Raw genomic sequence first — 17768 nt, 5'->3', positions numbered from 1 at the left:
CCAGTGTGCAATGGAAATAGATCACCTCCCAAAACATTAGGTTTTAAACTTTGTATGGCCGGTCACAAAAACATCTGTTACAGGCTCCCAATGGCTAGACCTGTGGTTGCTGGAGTAGGCACACGACTTAAGGGCATTCAGTGACTATTGAACCCAACGGCCATATGGGACCGCAAGGATACGCAAGATCGAACGCCCCAGAGGATTTAGTCCGACCTAGTTTTAAACTGTCACTCGATCACCTGAGCCTGTAAGGAACGTGGAGGTGCTCAAGTCAATGCGCTAGGTTTAAGCATGTCAGAGAGAAAATTATTATGCAGCCCAAAGATACCCACAATGATTTCCCAGTGATAATTGCATGTCTTCAAAATCAAACGGAGGCGAGCGTCAAGCGAAACATAATTCGGAGTGTTCAAAACTATATCGTAAATGTAACAAATGTGTCTGACCACTGTGAATAAACAAACCTGTATCGCGTCCTAATCAGTTGCAATGTCAAGAGTCGGCTGGGCGACGGGGATGGTTCCGATGTAAATAGAAACCTATTAGGAGGCGAAAGGGACTAGAGGACTGGCGAAATTAAGAAAGATAAAGAGGGGAGCCATCTTGAAAAAGTCTTTAAAAACATAGTTGATGATCAACTGCCAAGAAAAGAAGGTACCTTAAAAAGATGAATACCCTAGACTACATACATGACCCCAGTGAACCACAAAATCTTGGATTCATTTGAGGTCCTTATCGAACATGAAACCAAGACAAGGAGACAAAACACTCTAATATCACTGCTAAAAAAACTTGGAATCCTTGACAAAATCGCCAGTAACCCTGAGATCAACACAAGTAAGGCAGATAAAGGAGGAGCACTGGTGATTATGAACTTGTCTTTTTACAAAAAGAAAGTCAATTAGCATGTGCTGGATTCTATGACCTATCTCAAATTAGACAACAATCCGGCTTGTGAATTTGTTACGGTATTGACAATGGATTTTTGAAGAGGTGCACTTATCACTGAGAAATCATTGCGGACACTTTTGGGCTGATATTTAATTTGGTCTTTAATTTTCTCTTTGATATGCTTACACTTCACGTGATAACTTTAGCACGTCAAAGTTCTGTACAGCTCTGTTGATCGAGTGACGCTTTACAACTATGTCTGAACAAACCCTCGGGTGCGTTCTAGCATACCTTGTGCTACTGGATGCACGTTGACTTGTTTATCACCTTTCATGTTAACTTCCAGTTCGAGGCATGTGAGCTGTAAATCACATATTTATGCATATATCGCCATCTAGTGTTGGATACAGATGTTTGCACTTTGTTTTTCTTCGAAGAAGTCTTTGTAGTCACAAGGAAGTAGACGCCTCCTTTCGGTGATAGTGCGCATGGTCATCTACTCAATCTGCAGATTGTTTTTTTCCGCCATCTGGTTCGGATGTACTAGCTATGCTCTGGTTCGACACCGATTCTTTGGTTCTTCTCGGCACGTATAACAATCTCCCTCAACAGTGTTGTTTCCGATCTCATTCCCCTTTTGTTCGCGGATTGTGTAATTACTAAAAAATAATTTTGATCAGAGAGCTTGTGGTAGGCCGTCGGGCCTAGCCCCTGTTTCGACCCGCAGTCGATGGAACAAACTCCTTACAAGTTCTACCCTCGATGCCACGGGAATTACCCGCTCCACGACTCGCACGTCGTGTCCAACCTGTGTTTGTCACCTGAACACAGCGAAGAAGACTGTGACGCGTGCCAAGCTTTCCGCTCCAAAACGACTCCTTGTGACCGTTGGTCCCGACGACCCAACATGCAGAGACAAAAAACAGACTCCATTCTGGACCTTTTCGGACATGAATCCGAGGAAGAGGAAGCCGGCGACCCCATCGAAGCTGATGAGAAACAGGAAGAAATCTCCGTTCACGACATGGACAACTTACTGCAAGTACAGTCTCTACCTCGCCCCAACTTCCACTTTCATCGAAGAAGGCGGCTCCGGACCAACCCGCACCCTCGGGCCCCGGTCAGCACCGAGATCAAGCTTCCGAAGCACCACCTTCAGGCTCAGCACCGAAGCCTAGCAAGAAGCCTTCCAGCTCCGAAAAGCCTCATGCCAAATCTGGCACAAAGCCTTCGGAGTCGAAGAAAAAGTCTGGCACCGAACATCCCCATTCGGCACCGAAAACACTTTCGGATCTGAAAACTCAGACCAAGAATCCATCGGCGCCGAAACAGACGGAGACGACAAAGTCACCTTAAAAAGCAGGCTTTCTGTAATCCGCTCGACAAACCAGATCCGAAACAGAAAATTCTGGTTATACGTTCAAAAACTGGACATATTATCACTAAAGTGACTTTAAAGAGGGGTACTAATACTGAAGAGGAACACCACATTCCATCAAAAAAGAGAACTGTTGGACAAAACCTTCCCCTTCCCCTCCTCCTCTTCCTATTCCTTCTTCTCCTCTACCCCGGTCTCTGCCTGTGCTAACTTCACCTGAGCACTCACCGCCACACACGCCTGACAGTCAGGGTGAATGGGACGATAATGATGACGATCACCCCGCAGATGTGTGGGATGACTATAATACTGACTCGCCCACTGACAACGATCCTGACATATATCCTACTAGACCCTCTCCACCAGATGACAGTGTAGGATTTGTTGATTTATTAAGCAGGACTGCTACTTACCGAGGGGACCTACTCTTTAGAGAATTCCTTGAAGAGGACTTCCTTTTCGAGACACTAAACACACAGAAAGTCTACACAAATGTTGACCATGTTGAAAGGAATGACCAGACATGTAGACAACATTTTTAAGGATCCTGTTAGTGTGTATCCTTTTCCTACGGGAGAAAAAAGTACAAGCCTGCCCCATCGGATCCAGTCTATATGAAAGGTTGACTGCCCTTAGACTCATTAGTAGTTTCTAATGCAGGTAAAAGGGCAAACTCCCAGTATACTGGGGACGCACCACTCCCAGATAAGTAGTCTAAACTCCTTGATGCTTCAGGGAAAAGGATAGCCTCCCAGGCAGCTAACTTCCGGCGCATTTGTAATACGCAAGCATTGCTAGCAAAGTATGACCGTGCACATTGGGATGAAATGGGACAACTCATCCAATTTCTACCCCAAGAATTCAAATCAAAAGTGCAAGATCTGGTACGTGAGGGAGAATTAATTTCTAATAATCAAATGAGATGTTCCCTAGATGCTGCTGATACATCCGCCCGAGTGGTGAACACTAGTCTTCTTTTAAGACACGCCTGGCTGCGCATATCCGGGATTAAGCCAGAGGTTCAGACCTCAATATTAAACACACCCTTTGACAAGGTACATCTTTTTGGGCAGGTGGTGGACACTTCACTTGACAAGATGAAAAAGGATGCTGAAGTGGCTAAATCCATATGAGCCCTTCAGTTTTCACAAGGCCGTTGTTCATTTCATCGTGCCTTTTATCGAGCAGGGTCCAAGAATGCTTCCTCCAACACTGCGTGCACCTATACGGGTAATAACCAACCCTCAGGTTTCAAGGGTTTCTTTCAAGACCATTACAGAGGAAACCACGGCAAGGGCAGAGATAGAGGTTCCAATACACGTACCTCACCGTCCAATACAAAGTAGTGACTTGCCCATAGTTTCCCCCCGACCATTTAACACCTGTGGGGGGACGACTGTCACAATTTCTACCAAAGTAGCAATCCATAACAGACAAGTAGGCTCTCTAAATTATCCATTCTGGTTACTGCCTGGAGTTCATCAACACTCTTCCAAACATTCCCCCAAAGTCGCACACTTTCACTCGATCATCTAGATCTTCTCAAGCAGGAGGTACAATCCCTACTACTAAAACAAGCCATAGAGCCGGTACCACCACAATATCAAGGGTCCGGCGTCTCCTTTTACTTCCTAATTTCAAAAAAGGACAGCTCTTTCAGACCCATATTGGATCTCAGTGAACTAAGTCTTTACATACAGTCACATCACCTCCACATGGTAACACTGCAACAGGTACTACCTCTTTTGCAAAAGGGCGACTTTCTTTATATTCTAGGTTAAAAGGACGCCTACTTTCATAGTCCAATCCATCCGGCTCACCGCACATTTCTCAGGTTTGTGGTAGCAGGTCAACATAACCAATTCAAGGTGCTTCCATTAGGAGTCACAACAATGTCACAAGCACACTTGCGACACAATTCAGCTGCTTCACCATCTAGGGTTTTCAGTCAATGTGTTGAAATCACATCTTCCGCCAAACAAAGTTTAGGATTACCTAGGAGCTACTGTGGATACTCAAAGGGCTCTTGCATTTCCACGTGCAGCCAGAATTCGAAACATTCAAGCGCTTATTCTCAAATTTCAGGCCATTCAATCACTTCCGGCTCGCGTGTTTATGCAACTCCTGGGAATGATTGCATCTTGTATCATGATTGTCTCCCATGCCAGGTTACACATGCGTCCACTTCAGGAATGTTTAGCCAGTCAGTGGGCCCAGGCACATGGTCTATTAACTGAACTAGTGTTGGTAAGCGGCCATACTCATTGTTCTCTGCAGTGATGGAACACACAAAACCTGTCAAAAGGACGGCCATTCATAGACCCGGTTCCACAGACCGTGTCAACAGCGGATGCATCTCTCACTCGATGGGGAGCTCATCTTCAATCACACACAGTGCAAGGGCTGTGGAGCACACAGCAAAGGTTGCTTCACATCATTCATTCAGAGCTCATGGCAATCTTTCTAGCGCTCAAAGCCTTTCAAGATCATCTGTCTGGCAAAGCTGCTCTAGTCGGAACCGACCACAAGACAGCTTTGTATTACATACAGTGGTAGGGGGGACACACACTCTCCAATTGTCCCACTTAGATATCAAATACAGGAGTGGGAATTTCACACTCAAGTTCTCCACTCATACTTCCAAGCCTGGGGAGTCGCTCACATAGACCTGTTTGTAAAACCTGAAAACGCAAAATGGCAAAGCTTCGCCTCCAGGTTTCCACATCAGTTGTCCAAAGGCAATGCTCAATGGATGAACTGGTCAGGGATATTTGCCTACGCTTTTCTGCCTCTCCCACTCATTCCATCAGTGGTTCGGAAACTCAGGCAAACATCACTCACATTAATACTAGTGGCTCCAACATGGGCACATCTAAGCTGGTTCACAACCCTCTCGGAACTCTCTCTGGTACCACACCAAAAATGACATTCAACCCCCAGTCTCCTCTCACACAGTTGTGGATAAATCAAACACCCAGATCTCTAACAACTGAACCTTGCGATCTGGCTCCTGAAGTCATAGTCTGAATCTTCCACCAGACTGTATGAACATTATAAGAGAGGCTAGAAAGCCTACCACAAGGGCCTGCTACGCAGCCAAATGGAAGCATTTTGTTATCTATTGCGATAACAATCACATCAATCCTCTTGATGCTTCCATAAAGAACATACTGTACTACCTATCACATTTACAGCAGTCTACATTGGCCTTTCCATCCATCAGACTGCATCTCGCTGCAATAGCAGCCTACCTTCAATATAGGCAACACTTATCGTTATTTCGAGTGCCTGTCATCAAAGCATTTATGGAAGGACTAAAAAGGGTTATACCGCCAAGACTTCCACCTGCCCCAGTAAGGAATCTTATAGTCCTCACAAGGTTAATGGGTCCACCATTTGAACCCATGCACAAGTGTGAAGTACAGTTCCTCACTTGGAATACAGCTTTCCTCATTGCAGTCACTTCATTGAGGAAAGTGGGTGAACAACAGGCATTAACCATAGAAGAACCTTTTTTCCAGTTACACAAAGATAGAGTAGTTCTTCGTACTAACCCCAAATTCCTACCTAAGGTTGTATCTGCATTTCACATCAATCAGTCGGTCAAAATACCTGTGTTCTTCCCTCAACCTGACTGTTGCAGAACAAGCTCTACATACCTTAGATGTCAGAGGAGCTCTTTTTATTACACTGAAAGAACAAAATCGTTTCGTAAAAACAAAATACTGTCGCTTTTGCACCACCTCACAAGGGCAATCCTATCTCCAAATCAGGTATTACTAGGTGGATTGTTAAATGTATTCAGATTTGTTATGAAAAAGCCAAAAAGACTCTCACAGTACGCCCTAGAGCACATTCCATTTGCAAGTTGGGGGCTAATATTGCTTTCTTGGGAAATATCCCTATCACTGATATCTGCACAGCTGCAACATGGTCTGCACCACACACATTCACCAAACACTATTTTGTAGATGTGTTAGCAAGATAGCAAGCTAATGTGGGCCAAGCAGTACTTAGGCTGTTTCAGACGACTCCATCAGTTACCGGATAGCCACCGCTTACGGGACACTGCTGTATAGGCTATGCACAAACATGCGATCTACAGCTCACACGCCTCGAACTGAAAATGCTACTTATACAGTATGCATCTGTTCTTTGCATGTCGAGCTGTAGAATCTTGTGCACCCACCCACCTCCTCGGGTACCTGGAACTGCTGTAGTTCTTCTGTTACTATTCATACATAAACATGATCATTTCTATTCTTTACTACTACTCCATTCTCTCACCCTCTGCTGAAAAACAATCTGAAGATGGAGTCAATGAACATGCACACTATCACCGAAAGGAGGAGTCACCTACCGTGTGACTACACAGACTTCTTCAACGAAAAAGAAATTGCAAACATCTGGGCCCAACACTAGATGGCGATATATATGCCCAAGCATGAGATTCTACAGCTCTACATGCCAAGATCAGATGCAAACTGAGTAAGTAGCATTTTCCTTCACTTGAGCATCCGATTCTGTTACAGGCAGATTGGGAATGGTTTTATCTTTCACACCTTACAGTTCGGTTTCACGTCACAGAGTTGGTGATGTACTTTAATTTGTTTATTACCCTCAAGAGTAATTTCTACTTACTTGAGCACTCCGGTTCCATAGAATTTAGCAAGAGACAGATAGGTGATGTTTTTATTTTTCCTTCTTTCCAGCCTGTTTTCACTCCACTTTACCTTTCAGATTGAATTCTCCCTGATGAAGGGCTTTCTTAGTCCGAAATGCATTGGGACTGCACAAGCAGCAAGATTTGCATTAGATTAATTGATGCATCAATCCTACTAATTATATATACATGAAATGCCACTAATTTCATGTTTGATCTGAGATTTGAAATATTGATGATCCAATAAATTTGAATTGAGAACCGATCAACATTTCAATTACTTTTGAATTGGGAACAATACTGGAATACTCCTCATTGGAAATGTTGCAGTGCATTCAGGGGATGCCACCTCTTGGGTGGCGCTTCTACATATCTTTTAAGTTACGCTTTTGATCAGAAAGTGATACCCTGTTCCGCGCATGAACAAGCTTAGCAACCAAAAGTCTATTAATTTTTTATTACTTTAAAGTGCGTGAACCACCTCATCTATAGATTTACAAATTTCCCTATAATAATTTACCACACATTCTTTTGGGTTCCGGAGTAACTTTCTACTCACCAAAAAGACCTTGAATGCCTCGTCAGGGGTAGTAGTAAGCATTATATAAATACAATTACATAGGATTTTATGGTAAACCACTTTTGGAGTGGTGAATACAGCTTTCCCATATTTGTTTTCTATGACAGCAGAGATTCAAATTTGTTCAAAGTGCCTCATTATTTATCGTGAGAAGAAAATGCTTCACTTTGATTGGCAGTAACTTTGATCATAATAGACGAATTTGAAGTAAAGTTTCCGAAATAGTATGCTTTAAGTTTCAATCCAATAAAGACTCAAGCATTTTAGCCAGTAGGAGAAAGGTCTTGGAGAATCCCAAAAGATTCAATTCCCTTACAAATGCCCATAGTTTCTTGATGCAGCTGAAACCAGTGGGCAGTAGTTTACCAATTGTAATGTGAAGGTAGTCCATGTGCCAACACGGTGCCTTTGCTTAGTTTTCTGTAAATCCATTCAGTAGAGTTTTACTTTATATAATAAATAGATTGATGAGCAATGGGTCATACCCTGATCCATTAAATAGTAACTATGTGTGCTGGTTTGATTTAAAGAAGAATGTAGGTGTTCTTACCATTGAAACGAAGTGATGCAATGCTTATAAGATGGTAACATGATCAAGGAAGAGAGTTGGACTCAGGTATTTAGATGTTGGGAACGTTTCTCATAAACAAGAGGGCCCTACCTATTAATCTTCACAAAGCAGTTTGGGGTTCTGGAAATATGTGTTTTTAATGAGATTACAGCTTTAGCGGTAGTTGGACTGCTCATAGTGTTAGTGTTTTAGGCACCCACTAAAAAAGCTTTGATATGAGCAAAGTTCAGATTACCCTATTATAGCCTGAGTTGTATGCTTTTACATAGGGAGTTACTGGAGATGTTGATGTAGCACGCAAAATGTTTCTACATTTGTTTTCAGTCATTCACTATTTTTTTTAGGATTGAAATGGGATTGGGAATTAAACCTCAATTAAAACACGTGTGAATCTACACACATGACTGAATAACTTAATTTTGGAGACTAACAGTGATACAAAGATTTTTTTCTGACATGCTTTTTGTTTTTGTTACTACAGAGTCCAGTTTCTAGTGGCTCTCTTCCAATCAGCAACTCCATGAATGTGATGGGCCCACAGAGTGGCCAAGTGCCACGACCTGCACTTTCCCAGTCACCTCTTCATCAAACTCCTCCTCCTGTTGCCACTGCTTCTGGTGTGCAGCCTATCCAACACCAGCCATCGTCCGGGATGACACCACCACAGCCAGCAGCTCCCACTCAGCCCTCCACCCCAATAAACTCATCCGGACAGACGCCAACACCAACTCCAGGATCTGTACCCACCTCCACCCAGACTCCGAGCACTCCCACAGTGCAAACAGCAGCTCAAGTTACTCCACAGCCACTCACCCCAGTACAAGTTCAATCTGTCTCAACTCCTCAATCAGTTCAGCAGCAACAACCACCTTCTGTGCAGACTCAGCCTCCTGGAACTCCAGTGAGTAACATCTTTCCAACATGTTCAAGGACTAAATAATTGTTCTAATTATGTATATTTTTCTCTAAAATTTGCTTTTCATTAGCGGTGTCATTTGAGTACTTACTAGGGTAATATGGAGTCTTTATACCTTAAGGGCTTTTGATGACGCTCGACCACTGTCACCAAAGACCTCCATCACACCACCATTGTAATTGCAAGCATTGACAGCTTTCTTAGTTCACATTTTTAGGTCTCTGCTAGAGGTCACCTGTTTTGTCTCTTAAAGACATGTATATATTTTGTAGGCTACAGCCCGCCCCTAAGCTTCCCATTTCCTGGCTCTATTATTCTTTCTCCCCATTTGTTCATGGAATGCATGCATCATACCTCTTCCTGTGTTTAGCCAACCCTGATAGCATGGATCAAGTACTACTGTACGTCCACTGCACCCTTTTTAGGGACTGTTTTAGGAACTTCTTTTTTCTTTTTTTGTAAGCATTTCGCGGGAGCGCTTGTGTTAAGTGGCTCCCAAGCTCTGTTTCTGTAATGAAGCCTGTACATTTTGTTTTTATCTCTTCACAATTGCTGTACATTCAACATCGGAGATCTTGTTGGGTGCTTTTTTCTGAGGACTCTAGTTTTTCTTTTCTTTCTTTGACTTCAAATTGAGAGGATTTTTAAATATCCTGGTGTTAGTGTAATCCCAATATTTTTAAAATACCTTTTCACTTCGTCTCACTTATTTTTAATTGAATTCTAATCCTCACCCCTATATAGCTCTCAAATAATTTTAATATCAATTAATATCAAATTAATTAGATTTCCTGTGCTTCCTGAACTGACAATCACCTCAGGTTCGTTACCACATATACAAGTTCACCACATGCCAAGATGGCTTCCAAAACAACACTCAAAGGTATTTATTTGCACTGCTGACAAAACCATAGAGGGACTAATGATCACTTAACCTTTAAAAATGGCGCTCAATAAAAACGTTGTCTGCACATCAGACGCGTCAGAATACCTGAATTCAACCCTTGATGGGTAAGAGGGCATATCATGCCCATTTTCTAGTAACCAACTTGGCACCTGGCCCGCCATTAGTACCACAAGTAGTTTGTTTAAACTGTCTTATTATACACCTCAGCACATAACTTTTCTGGCATAATGACCGCTTACAGTGCTAGATGTGCAGCGTGTATTTAATTAGCCTGACTTAACTGCCGGATTTTGCATCCTTCCTTAGTATATGCTGCACCCAAAATATATAGTCTGGGCACAACGACCGCTCATAGCGACAGACACACTATTAGTACAAAGCTTTTTTGCACAATAACTCTTGTTGAGTCTGCTTTTTTCCCCTCCTCGCATAAAAATTGCTATAGCGAGCTGTTGACTTACCACATCATAGAGTTTTTATCTAGTGTCTTTTAGCCATGCTAAACAGCAGATTTGCTGCTAAACAACATGGCTAAGACACATTCACTTAGACAAAGCCAATAGCTTGGGCATTGCTGAGCCCTATTGGGTTTGCCAATGCTAGTGGGTTCTTTTGATTCATGTTTTGTCAAGGCATTTATTATTATTTTTTATTTATTCTTTGATTGGGCATTGTTTTTTACTCCCAGTATTTAATTTTTAAATTCCTTTGGTTTTTTTTGTTACCTAGTATTTGAAAGTGACAGTAATGTATTTGTCAGTTTTCCTTTATATGTTGTCTTACATCCATGCAACCATTTACTCTTGTATTTGAGAATGTGGGAGTGCAGGGCGGATATACAGACGTGGAGGCTGAATGTATTGTCGAGCAGGTGATACTTTACTGTCAGTCACAGTTTTCTGTTTTTTATCAGGGTTGTAAGTCTCTTCCTCTAGGTTGGTCTTCTCTCTCTCAGGGTGGATGGATATAGATGCCTGTTATGTTCCTCCTCCTTCAGGTTGGATGGAGATGGGTTGTGGATCTGGCTCGTCCGTTGTGCTAGCTTCACCCGGAGGCTCGCCAAGAGGAGAGAAAGGGAGCTCGTCAGTTTACTGTGACACAGGTACTATTCCGTCACCTACACCTGGTAGTGCCTATGGAAGTAATGGACTGTGACTGGGGTAAGCTTTAGCCCAAAAGCATAACTAGGGAAATTATCGGGTTGTCAGGGCTTAGGGTGAGGACTGAGGGGGTCAAGGTCAAGATAGTGGGGACTAGACCGATTAACTCTTTACAACAGCAATGCCTTGTGCTCCCCCTGCTTCAAATTAGCCCTTGTTCCTCTCTCCACCCACCTCCCGCAGCAGTACCAACCCACTCTCACCAGAAACAGCGTCACTCACTGGCTCCGCCTCAACTCTCTTGAGTTGCGGCCGCTCTTCAGCTTCCTCCGGTGGACGTTACCACTCTTCCGTCCAGTGGTCGTCGGTCTCCTCCGCCTCTTCGCTGCTTTGGTCGTTGTCCTCTATGCTGCTTTGGTCGTTGTCCTCACTCCCGGCGTTCTGCTCCGTGTCTCGGTCCTCGCTCTCGGCGTCCTGCTCCGGGTCTCGGTCCTCGCTCTCGGCGTCCTGCTCCACATTTTGCTGCTCTCCTGCGTTCGCCTCCTCCCCCTGCTCCTTTCTTTCGCAGGTCAAAGACGCCTCATCCTGTGGTTGTCCCGTTTTTACCGGTGCAGCCTTAGCGTTTCCGGGGTCAGCTCCTCCCACCTCCGACTCTGGGCCTCGCTGCTCGCTGTGGGTAGACAGGAAAGGTGGGTGTGTCTTTTCCTCGGTTCAGGTAGTGTCTGTCTCTGCCCACATAGTTCCATGCTCTACACGCTGGGAATTCTGTTTGCGGTAGTCCCAAGTATTTCAGGCCCCTGAAGTTCACCCTCTCACATCCCCTTCCCCTTGCTGTTTTACTACTAGGGGCTTTCCCTTGGTGATACCTTGATAAGAAGTCTACATTTCCTTGGTCTGCTCCCTTTCGATGTTGTATTTGGAATCTGTAGGGCTGTAGAGCCAAAAATATCAATGTTTTTTTTTCCATAACCAAGTAATCTAATGTCAGGAGGAGATAAAGTAATGTTAGGTAACTCTTTTAACCACTCTTCCCCAATGAGAGCATGCTTAGCCCCAGAGTCAGCCATTATATTTACATCAATGTCACCAACTTTCACAGTACAGTAGGGTGCATCTTTAGGATCAGTATTAATTTCATATACAGTCAAAAGATACTCATCATCATCAGAATTAATTTCTCTTATATTTTCATGGTTTCCACTTCTCCGATCAGAATTCGTGTTCTTAAATCTGTTCTTGTTTCTGCACATTCTGGTGTAATGTCCTTTCAATCTACAGTATCTACATACTTGCCCTATAGCAGGACACTTTTTGTCATTTGATAAATGACCTGGTATTCCACATTTGAAACATATATAATCTTTTGACTGAGAGAACTGACTTTTGTACTTTACTTTACTTGTAATAGATTCATCAGCATTGCTTTTCTTTATTGCATTAACTTCAGACACTTTTTGTTCGGCTAATTCTTTCAAACCCAACTTCATGTCTTCAAATTTATGAGCTATATCCAAGGCTTTGTCAAGAGTTAAATTTTCTGCATCCAGTAATTTAGCTTGAAGTTTAACATCAGCCACTTTATGCACCATTTCATCCCGAAGCATTTGATAATGAAATGTAGAATAGTTACATTTTGATGCAAGAATTCTCAAGTCGTTCATGAATGAATCAATAGACTCGTTGACGAGTTGACCTCTACTGAGAAATTTGTGACGTAAAACAACTTCATTAATTTTTTTAATGTAACGTTTATCTAATTGTTTGATAGCTTCTAAATACACATCTTGTTCATCATCGGTTTGATTACCAATTGGTAGAAGGTGCTTTAAAATGTCTCTTCCTTCTGCACCTAGACAATGTTTCAAAATAGCAAGTTTACGTTTGTCTGTATAGTCATCACCACCAATAGCTTCCAAATACGCAAAGAATCCTTCCTTCCAACGTTTCCATTCTAAAATTGGTTCCCCAGGAGAAGAGAGAAAAGCTGCAGGCGCAGTTAAACTCTCCATATTTGTGTTTGAATAATATACACAACAGTTCGCAGGAATATATGATCACAGGTTTGAACAGTGAGTAAAACTAGCAAATAATATAGAGAAAATAAAGTGAACTTGGCATGTGAAGTATATTTAAAACCAATGTCATTTAAAACCAATGCTGCAAATTGATTTATGTAAAAAGGATTTAATATACCAAGTTTTTGTTGTGAATGCAGGTTGCTGACATATTTTTATAAAGTATCAAGCACAGAAAACGATTTGCCAAGGTTTTTTAAAAAAAAGTTTCACCAAAAGAAACAATTTGCTTTGTTTTTGTTAAATTTCCATTAAAATGGAGATCGTTGAGCAAAAAGAACAACTTTCCAAGTTTTAAACAAGTTTTAGTTATGAACGCTGATGTTTGTGTTCATTCCCGTTTTTTTTTTAAATTCAAAATGGCCACGACGTTGCGTCAGCTTTTTCCCAATTCAAAATGGCCGCCGCGTATTAGCGCGATGACGTCATGTGTTCTCGAGCATGCGCACTGAATACGCAAAACGCCGAAAATGGGAAAAAACTTCAAAATTGTAAGAGTCTCTCACCGTCTTTGACTCGAACACAGGGTTTTCACGAGGAGAGTTTAGGAAGCATTATCTATACTCCGAATTGCCCCTCACGACGAGATGATGTACCAGAGGAATGGATTCCACGATCTGCACACTGCAGGACTCCAGGCTTTGATGTTCAGTTTTCTCCGATCGTCGCCAGTGAAATGAAGTACGGTCCTCCAATGAATTTGATTCAAATGTATAGCTTTATTTAAGATAAGCTTACAAGTTGTCTATACATAAAAGCCTGGGTCTAACGGTCTCAACTGGAATCTGGGACATCCCGTGTTCCAGATTCCAGCTGTGACATCACCAAGATACCACGCATTCCCCTTCGTAGCCATTCAACAATGTTAACAAAAATAAAAGAACAGTAGAATCAAAAATAAATTAACAGAGAACATGAAACGCATAGGAGAAGAAATTACACAACATTTGGTGTAAACAGACGGTGATCAATAATCCACATAATAATCCTTGAACCATGCAGGACGTTGACGATATCTTTGCACAATTTGATCGGAAAAAGAATCCTCACAAGTATTGGTGAACTTTCTCCAATTCTTACTGTTATTGACAGATCTGGAGAACCTGTGAGAAACAGAATCATCAGACTTTACATCAGGCCATAGCCATTGTGGAATTTTGACAATTTTGGACATGTTACCTGAGTGATAAATCCCAGAAAACTATAACTCATGAGCATCTTCCAGTGTCAAGGCTTTATCGTGCATGCCCATCCATTTCTTTGGAAATTGCAGGTCCTTTGTGTTTGAACAAGAATTCGGTCTATGCCATCATTCTTGTTGATCAGATGTGTCAGTGGCCTGAATCTATCACTAGTGACAATGGGGTACAATTTGTTTCTTTGGAAATGAAAGAGTTTTTTCAACGTCATGGGATTATTCACAAACGTACTTCTGTTTATTACCCACAGAGTAATGGTATTGTTGAAAGGTGGATTAGGGTTTTTAAAGAAGGTTTACAATTGGCAATGTCTCATGGGAAGGATTGTACACAGACTTTGAGCGAAATATTGTGGTGCTACAGAAATACTCCTAGAAGTATGTATGATCTAACTCCTTTTGAAAAAATTAGAGGTAGGAAATGCATTTCCAACATGTATCAATCTTGGATGAAAGACCTGTTTCTTGAGGAGAAGGATAAGAGGGATAGAGTTGTTCTGAGTGGAAATGTGAAAAACTGTGGTAATGTGAAAAACCCTCTTATCAATGTCAATGACTGGGTTAGAGTTAAAAAAAGTAGGTTTGTTAAATCTCACTCGGGACACCGCAGCAGGACTACAGGTTCATGGAGCACGGAGGCCGGTAATCTCGGTCCGCTCTTCCCTGCCTGGTGACCTTTGAGGCTTTAACAGCAAATAGCATGTTAAAGCGGAGGGAATCCCCCTCCACACACGTATAGCACCTTAGCGTGTGCGACACATTTTAAAAATCACTTCACTTAATATTAATTTTTTCACCCACACTCTCATTGGTCCTGAGGAAAGCCAGTTTTATAACAAGAAAAGGCCTGGCTGAAACATGTCGACCACATAGGACGCGGGAGTTCATAATTCGCTCCACCGCGTCCGCTTGCCTTTTTATACGCTAGCGTGGGCCCAGCTATTAAAGTTCTATATACCCTCGGGCACTGGGACCCACAGCATAGCTTTTAAATCACTTTCTTATACACCCCCTCACAGCACACTCAGAGAAGTATACCAGCTCCTCAGTAATCTGGAGTCGAAGCACACCCGGGACGCATTCGGCGTCACTGTGGTGGGCCCGATGATGAAGCATGCCACCGACTAGGTCGGTGGGTGAGGGCTTAACAACCAAACCAAATGGTTTGCCATCATACGTACTGAGTCTCCCTTTGTAAACACAACCCAGCTAGTCCTTTTTTGATAATTACATATTAATTTGGGGATTCGGACTGGCTTATCTAGTCCTCTCTCTCCGTTTTGATTTGCTGATGTATCATACTGCCATCACGCTGTCCATGCAACAAAACGTCTTGCGCAGGGATAAAATGTGAACTGCAAAGGAGCCTGCCACCATTTTGAGGCAATTGATGTGAAAATGAAGCTCATCTGGGAACCACCTGCCCCCGGTTTCCATCAAACCATACCAGATTCCCATCGAACCATACCAGATTCCCAACGCCATCAGCTGGCATTGGATTATCTGATCACCTCTGGAACCGACGCAAAGATAGCTTTGCCATTTCAAGCATTCATGTGCTCCAACCACCAGGACATATTTTGTCTGACTTCCCCCGCCTACACTATTGTCTCTGAGTAGGACACTCTTTTCTGAAGATGTAAAATATTCAACCTTTGAGAGGGGCCTGGAAATGTTGCTTGGATGAATGATGCCAATAGACCTTACCTACTAGGCGAGCCAAGATCCTCAATGATCTAGTAGGAGAGGCAAGCGCTCTCCTCAAGTCTTTCTTGATAGCCATCCATTTCTTGAACTTTGATTGAAGTTGAGCCTTGATAGAATCTACTCTAAAACCCAAGAATGATAGATTCTGATGATGAACTATGACCGATTTCTCCAAATTGATGACGAACCCCAGATCCTAAAGGTGCTCGACTGCCCAAGAGAGAAAAAGAACTGTCTCAGCTCTGCGCCGTGACAAGAATGCTGTCTAAATATATAATCAACCTTACTCCATGCTCCAGAGATAATGGACGACCGGTCAGAGCAACTTGGTGAAACACCATGGAGCCGAGGACAGACCAATGGGTATAGCGGTGAGCTCGTACCAACGAAGATGCCAACGAAATTGGAGAAATCTCTGATGTGACAAAGATGTTGATCTCCAAATAAGCGTCCTTGAGGTCCAGACGGATCATCTAATCTCCCTCTAGCAAAAGATCACAAAGCAAGTATATGCCCTCAATCTTGAATTGGTGATGCACTATCCAGGAATCGAAATGTTCGAGGTTCAAGACCATCCGAAAGTTGATGTCCTTCTAAAACAAGAAGATTGTCATGACAAAGCCCTCTGGGTGAGGTACATTCACACTACAGCTCTTTTTGCTAGGAACAGCCAAAACATTTTGTCTATGTAATTGCTCTGTCCTGGAGGGGGGAGAAGAGGAGTTAAGTGTTTACCCTGCTGAGGGGTGATTCTAATCTAAACGCTTGAACTGTCGGCAATACCCACAGATCCTGCGTAACAACCCTCCAATTTTGTAGGAACAACTGTATCCTTGCCCCACCAAGGCTTCTGAGGCTGGAATAGCTCTTACTTGAGTTAGTGACATTGTTACAACCCCAATAGCTGCCTTGTTGTGTGTGGCTCCAACCTCTTCTGTTGTGTGTGGGGTAAAAGTTGATGGCTCCAGAGGGGAGCACTTTGCCCCTCTGATGGTATCCTCTAGAGGCCTGATTGAATCCACTGCTTGGTGGCCAGCTTTGAAAAGCACCCGGCCCTGGCAAAAAGGCCATTATGGAACACCTTATTAATAGAAATATGGGCCTCGTCAATTGCGGAGAATGTAGCGACATACTTCCCTAGGTCTTAAACAAATTTGTCGCCAGATAGCAATCCATTTGACATTGTGCCTGCCTCCAATTCCACCAACTCTGGACCATTCCTCATCAGAAACGACTTGCAACGTGCAGTCTACATAGTGAAGTTAGCATTGGCAAGGAGACAGAGTGCGCTATCGGTCCAATCGAGGATCTCTCCAGGATGCAATTGGGAATTTACCTCTCACCTGGACGACCAATTCTGAAAATTTTAGTGAGCGAGCCGGAAAGGTCTAGCAGCTTATCTTGACAGCTGTCTAGACCTTTTTTGGGATCTTTTGCGAACTTCTTGAGGAATGTAGCCATATTGGGATCTAATTCTGGTGTTTCAGCTACTTTTCTGAGGATATGTTCGAGGACATTCCAACCTCAGTGTGTTACTAACCTTGCACTCAAAGCCTTTACACGGTCTGTCTTTAACTTAATGCGCCACCTCCATGCAGGGCACCTGGTCTGTGAAGCGAGGATGGACCATATTTTCAGGGTCGAATAGCAGGTTTTTATGCCGGAACTATGGTATTTCCGCTATGGCATGGTGTGCCTTGCATTTGCGCTTCAACACTGGTAGTGGATTGCCATGGGAATGTCTGAATGAGATGGTTGGGCAGAGGACATGGAAGACAA

At 43.0% G+C, this 17768-nt stretch overlaps 1 protein-coding gene across 1 annotated transcript in view; it reads left to right on the top strand.

Moving 5' to 3' along the window:
- The window catches only part of CREBBP (CREB binding lysine acetyltransferase), a 1189106-nt gene that overhangs the window by 377496 nt on the left and 793842 nt on the right, over positions 1 to 17768 (top strand). Inside the window, exon 7 of the mRNA XM_086939791.1 lies at positions 8568 to 8987. Within this exon, the coding sequence (XP_086795917.1) occupies positions 8568 to 8987 (420 nt within the window). The remainder of the gene's footprint in view (positions 1 to 8567; positions 8988 to 17768) is intronic.

The sequence above is a fragment of the Lissotriton vulgaris genome, chromosome 10, assembly GCF_964263255.1.
Source record: "Lissotriton vulgaris chromosome 10, aLisVul1.2, whole genome shotgun sequence".
NCBI classification, from domain to species: Eukaryota; Metazoa; Chordata; class Amphibia; order Caudata; family Salamandridae; genus Lissotriton; species Lissotriton vulgaris.
This window is presented reverse-complemented; position numbering and strand designations above follow the sequence as displayed.